Here is an 8,875-nt window from a genome sequence, read left to right as displayed (position 1 = left end):
TCCACAGCTATAGGAACAAGTTACAAATTTCATGCCATTGGTTGGCCATTACTCTCTGAGTCCAAAGGACTGGTTAGAGCTGCGACAAGAATCATTGTAATGTGTTCTTGGGCATGTATTTGTTATTACTTGAAACCTTGTTTTTCTCTTGCAATAAAAAAAGACCGCTCATAATCTTTGTGTCCCTTCACGCGGACTAGCAAAAGCGCGCGCGTTAGCCTTCTCAGAGTCAAATCAGATTGATAACAGTTTCTCTTAATCATGCTGATTCGCTCTCGTCTATTCCTCAGTTCCGCTACTTAAACAAGCTTCTGTTTGTTCACGGAGCGTGGAGTTACCAACGTCTGGCCAAACTCATCCTGTATTCCTTCTACAAGAATGTTTGTCTGTATGTGATTGAGGTGAGTAAAGGTTGCTGTCTGCACTGGTTGCTTCTAGGTGCGTTTGCATCTTCGCGTGTGCGTGCACGTGGGTGCGAATGCGCTTGTGTTGTATGTGATCGTGCTGTTTTGGCAGTTAAAAGAAGCTGTGCTGATGTAGCAAAAATGTTCGGGTTTACGGTTGACATTACGTAGCCCTTGTGGAAAAACTGGTCTGTGAGGTTGTTTTCGTAATATGTATTGTTATTGTCTTGCAGCTTTGGTTTGCGCTTGACAATGGATTTTCCGGTCAGATCCTGTTTGACAAGTGGTGCATTGGTATCTACAATGTGGTAAGTTTTTCTTTAGCTTTAGTTACAAAATAGAGGCAAAATAACGTGAACTGGATATGAAAATTGCGAGGATGGAAATGGATTCCAGTGGGAAAACTTCCGTTTGGCTTAGATCCTTTTTATTGGGAATAAAATGAGAAAACATTTTTTGTCTTAATACAGTATTGCGCCAACCCCTTATGACAACGTTTGTCCAGAGCTAGTGAAGGGAAACAGGGGGCGGGGACCCTAGGAAAAAAGGGGGCGGGAACCTTAGGGAAACAGGGAGCGGGGACCCTAGGGAAACAGGGGGCGGGGACCCTAGGGAAACAGGAGGCGGGGACCCTAGGAAAAAGGGGGCGGGAACCCTAGGGAAACAGGGAGCGGGGACCCTAGGGAAACAGGGGGCGGGGACCCTAGGGAAACAGGAGGCGGGGACCCTAGAAAAAAAGGGGGCGGGAACCCTAGAGAAACAGGGGGCGGAAACCCTAGGGAAACAGGGGGCGGGGACCCTAGGAAAACAGGGGGCGGGAACCCTAGGGGAAACAGGGGGCGGGGACCCTAGGAAAACAGGGGGCGGGAACCCTAGGGAAAAAGAAAGGGAACCAAGAAAGAAGGAGGCAGAAACCTGGAGAAAAGCAGTATGATTGAGATGCATGGCGGAAGGAGAAGGAACAGGGAAATTTGTGTTCCATGATAATCAGGATGACCAGTGAAACTGGCGGGGACGGGGAGTAAAGGGTACGGAAAGCGGGAAGTTCACACCCCCTTCCATACCTCCCCCCTCCTCCTCCAGGACTACTACTGTAAAAATCCCTGCATTTACTATTTGAAAATTTTGTGTGACTTAGCTTTAAAACAAATACAACTGCCATTTGGGGTAGATATCTTTTGTCCAAATTTGTTACAGCACCGAACGGTCTGTACAAGATTCATATATTGTTGTTTTCGTCTGATGCAGGTTTTCACATCAGTCCCTCCACTGGCCATCGGCCTGTTTGATCGTACAGTGACATCTGAAAGCATGCTAAAATATCCCAAACTTTACAAGGAGTCACAGAATGCAACACAGTACAACACAAAGGTGAGAAGTTATCCAACATATTTGACGAAAATTCGGGAGGAAAAAGGACTTTATATGGTCGTAGTCATGTCTCTAAGCCCACGGTTTTCGTCAAAGCTGTTGCTAAACAATATGACGTTTCTGTATGACACCCTTCTGACATGCTATGTTTTGATTGGATAATGAAAATCGGAAGCACGTAGTGGATTTTCCGACTGTCGTAAATGATGGCGTTGTTAGCACTATACAGTAGTTTATTACAGGGTAACTGAGAAGAATAAAAGAACGTGACTTTGTATGAGTTTTGTTTACAAACCTGTCTCGTGTTTGACCCACAAATAGAAAATGTTTTTGGGCGCAGTCTTTTTTCGGTTAGAAGTTGGCACTTTTCACTTTTCTCTGTATTGTAGGTGTTCTGGATGTGGATCGCGGCATCTGTTTACCACTCTCTTCTGTTGTTTTATTTGCCCTGTTTCATGCTTAGACACGGTAAGTGCTTCAAACCAAGAAAGTAACTTGACACCTGTGCGCGAGGCAAGTTGTTAAGCCTGTTAACATTTTATACCAAGAGCCGGTTTATCTCTCTTTTCTCGATTAAAGTTCAGTTGGAAATATGACGCGCATTGAGCAGTGTCGTAAAACCAAAACCAAAGAAATCACTCTTACCAATCACAAAGGAAACAGACAATCCAGTAATCCAATCAAAACTCGAAACAAATGCCTGAAGTCGGTGTGAAGCGCAGGAAAACGTCTGCGAGCGAGTCACGATTGGTTTTGGTTTTACTTTTGATTGGATGAAAAAGTTGCGAGAGGTCTTTTAAACCAATCTATAAGCGTAGTTATACAAAACTAAACTAATTATGATGAAAACCGCTCTTAAACTCGCGTTTTAACCGTTTTTGTGCCAACAATCACACACTTGCCATTGCTTTTTACCATGTACGATCTTATGTTTCTCCGTTTTCTTTTCAGAGGCGCCCTTCAGCGATGGGACGGTGGTAGGCCAGTGGTTCTTAGGAAATGTTGTGTACACGGTAAGTTATTAAATGGATAGCTTTACTGTTATTTAACTCGTTATCGCTGACAGAACCGGGTATTATAAAAGAGTGACCTTAAATTTTTTTCAAACTTTCTCGATCTTATTTATCTTTTTATTCTACAGTTGGTCGTTATAACTGTGTGTCTAAAGGCAGGAATGGAACTGGACACCTGGAACTGGGTATGTGGAACAGTCGGTGTGTTGTCAATGTTGGTGCAAATCTCATGCGGGTATTTTTTTCTTCGCAGCTATGTCACGTGGCCATATGGGGTAGCATCGCAAGCTGGTTCATTTTCCTGTTGATCTACTGCATTCCTGGCATGGCGCTGTATATTGCACCTGATATGATAGGCCAGGTATGGTTATTATGTACTGTAAAAGGTGGTACTAACTTTCAAGTTTGTGGATGACAATTCAAATGGAAGCTGTTGACCAGTAATTTCATGTAAAACTTGTTATAACGTTGTGTAAGGTGGTTCTAACTTTGAAGTACGTGTATGTGGATAAAACCATAGTGTGTGACCATTCAAATGAAATCTGTTGAGCAGCACTTTCATCAAGTATGCATTACATACTAACTTCTAAGCTTGTGGATGAAACCCAAGTGTGTGACTATTCAAATAAAAGCTATTAAGCAGTACTTTTATGTAGTGCTGTTCAAGTTGGTTTTAACTTAAGTCTGTGGATGAAACCCTAGTGTATGACCATTTAAATGAAAACAACAACAACAAAAACCTTTATTAAACGTGTCTGGGGTATTTAGCATTGCTGCTAATTTGGGGACAAACACACAAAAAAGAAATTATAAATGTGAAAATAAATAAGTATATTAAAAAAGTTAATAAGTAAATATTAAAAATATTAATAGTATCGAGAAGGACTTTATTGTGCTGTACAAGGTGGTTCTAGCTTTTACGTCTGTGGATGAAACTCTGGTATTGTGTTACCATTCAAAGCGATTGTGTATTACTTTCGTGTGCCCTGTGTTTATTATGCTGTGATTCTAAAAAGGATAAAGCCATTTAAATGAAAGCTCTTGAGCAGTTCTATCTTGTGGTACTGTTTGCATTTTAGTATTATGCGAAGGCTTTTGTTTTCCGTCCGCAGATCTTTTCCGCTTTTGTTTTCCGTCTGCAGTTTTTTTTTATGACCTTTGTTTCATTTTTGCAGGACCGTATGTTGTATTCTTGTGGCGTCTTCTGGATTTCTCTCTTCATCATACCGCTGATTACTCTTCTGTTGGACTTTCTGTACAAAGTGTAAGTCAACTGTTTGTTTTTAACCAATCGCGCGAGCGAGTCATAAGGAATATGAAACAAAGCTGGTAACGAAAACTAAACATTTTTTCTCATTCTCAGATTTCGAAGAACGTTCTATAAAACGCTCAAGGAGGAAATCCAAGAAGTAGAAGCCGTGCATGTAAGTGCGACACTTCAAATTCACTTTAATGTACTGCAAAACTCAATCCCTAGCCCGTTGGACATGCACCTGGTTTTGCGGGGATCTAAGTAACGCGCGAGGCGTGCGAAAACCACGCGCGTTTCTCTCGCGCGCGCTTGGCTCGCACTTGGCGCAGATCTCCGCAAAAGCGCCGATCCAAACGGCAAAATGAATAGTGTCTGATGTATTTTGTCGTCATATGATAATCAGCGGGAAGTCCTCCAGACGTTCTTTCTTTTTGGAGGCGTATTAAAGCGGGTCTCGCTATTTGTAACGAACTTATGGTTAAGTTGATCTTTTTCTTAATTTGCAGGGTGATCCAAGTCGTTTAATTATGTCAGATCATGCTGTGCACGCGTAAGTACCAAACATTCCCGTAGAATTTACTACCGTGTTTGTTATGCTTGTTTGTGTTAATCATTCGGTCAAGTTTACTGAGCATAAATTTTCAAGTTGTCGACATTCAGATCGTCTTTGCATAGAAAACGTGGAGTTGTTTTTTTCAACTTTTTCGATTTTGTAATCCATTTTTTCAGTGGGAGGCACGGTGGCCTAATGGTTAGTGTGCTGGGTTCCGGATCGTGTGGTCCGGGTTTGAGCCCAGGCTGGGGCACTGCGTTGTGTTATTGGGCAAGACACTTTACTCTCATAGTGCCTCACCGGCGTATTAATGCTGGGGGGTAACCCTGCGATTGACTAGCCTCCCATCCATACATGGGCAGTAGAAATTCTCCTATTTGCTTCATGCTACTGAAACCGGGATAAACTCTGGCCTGATGGGCCACTAGGATCGAACGCAGACTTAACCTATATCATTAAATTTGCAGGAAAATTTGGTCGCGAGACGAAGCGTTTGAAGACAGAAAAGACCGCGGTGCTTCTTCGCGTAAGTAATTTACTTGTTTCTAACATGGAATCTCTCTCAAAGTATCTGTTTTGATAGGTTGAAGAGAAATGATCATCATCATCATCATCATCATCATCATCATCATCATCATCATCATCATCATCATCATCATTATCATCATCTTTATTTATCAAATCACGGAATCATTCAGTTATGGTTTTCAAGTGAGCCATGAGCTCTAAAAAACCTAAACCCTTTTCCTGATATATTTTTGTTTTTTCCCTTTCTATAGTTGGATTTGCGTTTTCTCAGGAAGAAGATGCCCGAGTGGGACAGGTAAACTAAAATCTTTTCTTGAGGTGTTACGTTGTAGAGATTTAATCATCGACACCTATCATAAGGTTAAGTCCTTGATTACTTCTTGACATTTTTTTTTTTAACTCCTTGCGTTTGCTCTTCAAACATTACAGCCAATCAAAGAAAGATTCGCAGTCAGTACAATTTATCGGCATTTCACGTCGTTCGATCTTTAGACTAACTTGTAGAGAAAATAATTTTCGGAACCGAAACAGCTAGGAAGCAAGGTATTTTGCATCATAATTTTAGTTTTTTTTTTTCAAGCTTTATAATATTGTGATATTTCGATTGAGTAGCTTTATATCGGAATTTGATCATCCCTTGGTATTTGTTCGAAAAAACATACTTTGGTTATCGTGAGTTGTTTTAGTTTGTGATCCGATGTTTTTTGTGCGTTAACAGTTTTGATCATTGGAAAACACCGTTAGAAGTGAACTAATTGTTTATTTTTTCCTATTTCAGGCGGAGTTGATTCGTCGCTATGACACCACGCTCAAGAAACCTCGCGGCGACTAAACAGTGGACCTGCCTCAACATTTTGAGTTGTAAAAAGTTATTTTAGCGTTATTATTTTTCATAAGAAAATTTATATATTATTTAAAGAGCGATTCCTACTTTTTCCGTTTCAAGGATATTTGGATTCTTTTGAATTAATAGGAAATAATAATTTGAAATTTGAATTATGAATTGAGGAGCATATATTCTCCTTTTTTCGATAGAATTATTCGACATTTTGTCGCGCAACAAGTTGTCTTTGTGGTGGAAATCCTGATTATTAAAATTTGCTGAGCCCACGATATTCGGCAAGAATGTTGCTAAGTATCGTGATGATCTCAGTGACGTCAAGCTGACGTGACCACGACGGCCAAACGCAAACCAACACTACTTTCGTATTTAACTTCCATGAATTTTGTTAGCGTTTAAAAAAATTACAGTATTGTGAAAGAATAGTGTAAAAAAACGTTGCCGGAACATACAGCGGAAAATCAAAATGCGAGACGGCAAAACTGTTGGGTAGCAATTATTAAATTATCTATGCATGATTAGCGTAAAAAGCCGAAAGAGTTTTAATTCTTAATTTTTTTGCTTGAAAGTAGAGATAGATTTGGCGGGAACTGTCAACGCGCCTTGCGTTTGACCGTTGTGGGTGACGTAGCAGCTTTCGGAGTTCTCGTGCTATTTCTGATTGGACAAAAACAGTCGGAAACCTTCGGGTGCTCCGAAGAGGATTTGCCGAAAACGACGCTTGGTTGGGTTAGGGAGCATTAGAAATCGGGAATTCTTGTGGAAACACGCGCTATCGTTAATTTACATCCGTTACACTGAACGGAGTGTTCTCTGTTTTCTTTACAAACTAAGTGTGGATTTTTTTTCTTACTTTAGTTGCTGTATATTTTGTTTACAATAGCACTCGCTGCTGCGTTGCTTCTTGGTGAAGTTTCCCATTACTGATTGACATCTTTTTGCCATCGTTTTGCTGGTTTTCCCGGTTTTTGACCAACAAGAAAATCAAGTTAATAGCCAGAGAGGAAGCGAAATCATGCGCTAATTGCACGTGCAGTCGCTTGCTCTCTGATTGGCTGTTAAGACTGGGAAGCAAACAAAAAATCGAAACTTCAGCGAGTCGCGACGGAACGCATCGCAATTTTAGTTTTTGTCATTTAAGTACAATTTTCAGATATTTTTGTACTTATTCAGAAATATTTTGGTTAACACCACAATTATCAAAGGTCGGTTATGGCGGTTTTCAGTGATATGCGAACTCTGAAATTCAAAATCCAACTAACGATTGCGTTTTTCGCTGCCGTGAATCATAATTATGGCGACAGCCAACGAACCATGAAAAAAGGAAATAAACAAAATGGATCGAAATCTACCAATCACAACTGACGGACGTGATCTTTTAACCTGGTTGAAGTGAACTTGTTTCCCTAGAGGTCCACAAAGATGATTGACGGCAGCAAAAAGCGTAAACCGTTGGTCGAGGATTGAATTTCATATCACTGAAAACCGCAATAAGTTGTAGTCTTTAGGAAATAACAACATTTATTTACATGTCATTTCGATTTTCCTCGGAAAGGAAAGGTATAATATTGTTACAATCAGAAATTTAAAAAAAAGGTTGTGTAAACTTCATCAAGTTCTGATAATGTTTCATTCCATATTACACTGTAATTACATTTTTTAATGGAAAATCTTTCAATACAAGAACCTCTTGTAATCGCTTGTTAGTCGCATTGAATTCTTAAGTACGGCCTTTTCCTTTGGTAAATTTTCTTTTTGTACATCTGATAATTTCTGTCGTTGGCAATTATGCATTATGGGGTAAGAATATAACAAAAATAATGATAATCAAGGTCTATTTATTATTAGCCGATAGTTAAAGTAAAGAAAGTAGTCCTGAAGTTCTTAATATTCATGTTGATATAGATATATGGACTATGTGGTCAATAAAGTGAAGTATTAAGCCATACAGGTCTTTGCGTACAAGTTTTGTTAGGTCACACTTTCGTTCAACTATAAAATAAACATTGCCAAGACAGTGGCAGATCGAGATGTTCCCAAAAGAGGGAGGGCCAAGGGTTGAATATTGGGAGGGCTAGTCCCCACAGCTACATTGCCACTGCAAATTCAAAGTCTGACATCTCAAATTCTTTTGAACTTCGCTTCGTAAGGTAACTATTACAGTGGTATTCCGATAGGTCAGTAAACCTCCGCTAATAGAGCCCTAGGGTAAAGAGCTACGGTTTTTGATTGATTTCGTTCCAGCTACCGACACACGAAGACATGACTAGTCCAGTCCATGAACTCTCTCTTCGCGCGCCTGGGTTTAACCCCTATAATGGGCGCGTAGAAGAGAGAGTTCAGGGACTGGACTAAGACATGACATGACAAAACTACATGTATGCACAGGAAATATGTAGTGGTAAAATGTTTGCAGAGGCACGTCCCTTGGTGTGTGCTGATACTTTCAAGGGACACTAAGGAACCTACACGTGATTTTATCCCTGCTACATGTCGCTTCGATACATGACACCTTAAAGACGTTCCAGTTGTAAAGCCCCTAACTGAAAAACTTCGGTCTTTTTATCATTATATAGGTATGACGCATTTGCGTGTTTTTATTTTCAAGTGACCGATGTATTTTGTATTTCACAGCATTATATTAGTGAAATAATGAATATTTATAGAGGATATTACATTTTGAACTGCGGATGAAGTATAAATGAAGAGAAGATCCTCGCAGTTATAAACTTAACTTAAGCAGTTGTGAAAAGAGGGCTGCACCGGTTTTGCAAAGGTCAGGGTTCGAGTCCCGGCAAGCCTGAATTTTTCAGGCTTTCTTTTCACAACTGCTTAAGTTGTCTTCATAACTGCGAGGATCTTCTCTTCATTTATTATGTTTAGTGTTTATGACGACTAGTAACCATGGAATAC

General features: G+C 40.2%; 1 protein-coding gene across 1 annotated transcript; it reads left to right on the top strand.

The window, feature by feature from the left end:
• The first annotated feature begins 287 nt into the window (after positions 1 to 287).
• Positions 288 to 7,910, top strand: LOC144641222 (phospholipid-transporting ATPase IA-like). The gene is made up of 13 exons (XM_078500257.1): positions 288 to 401; positions 638 to 712; positions 1,653 to 1,775; positions 2,165 to 2,243; positions 2,727 to 2,788; positions 2,917 to 2,973; positions 3,042 to 3,149; positions 3,964 to 4,052; positions 4,152 to 4,212; positions 4,547 to 4,590; positions 5,061 to 5,119; positions 5,373 to 5,416; positions 5,900 to 7,910. Exons 3-13 carry the CDS (start codon positions 1,716 to 1,718, stop codon positions 5,951 to 5,953), a joined length of 717 nt encoding a protein of 238 aa, XP_078356383.1. The 5' UTR covers positions 288 to 401; positions 638 to 712; positions 1,653 to 1,715; the 3' UTR covers positions 5,954 to 7,910.
• The last annotated feature ends 965 nt before the right edge of the window (positions 7,911 to 8,875 follow it).

This window comes from Oculina patagonica, unplaced genomic scaffold, assembly GCF_052425735.1.
Source record: "Oculina patagonica isolate OP01 unplaced genomic scaffold, crgOcupat unplaced769, whole genome shotgun sequence".
NCBI lineage: Eukaryota > Metazoa > Cnidaria > Anthozoa > Scleractinia > Oculinidae > Oculina > Oculina patagonica.
The sequence above is the reverse complement of the archived record's forward strand: the minus strand, read 5'-3'. Positions and strand labels throughout refer to the sequence as shown.

Bases quoted from the DNA above. Each gene is read 5' to 3' on its own strand.
- LOC144641222 (XM_078500257.1), top strand. From the start codon at position 1,716: ATGCTAAAATATCCCAAACTTTACAAGGAGTCACAGAATGCAACACAG. The intron at 2,789-2,916 runs GTAAGTTATTAA...TTTATTCTACAG, and splicing joins TAGGAAATGTTGTGTACACG to TTGGTCGTTATAACTGTGTG. The intron at 4,591-5,060 runs GTAAGTACCAAA...TTAAATTTGCAG, and splicing joins TCAGATCATGCTGTGCACGC to GAAAATTTGGTCGCGAGACG.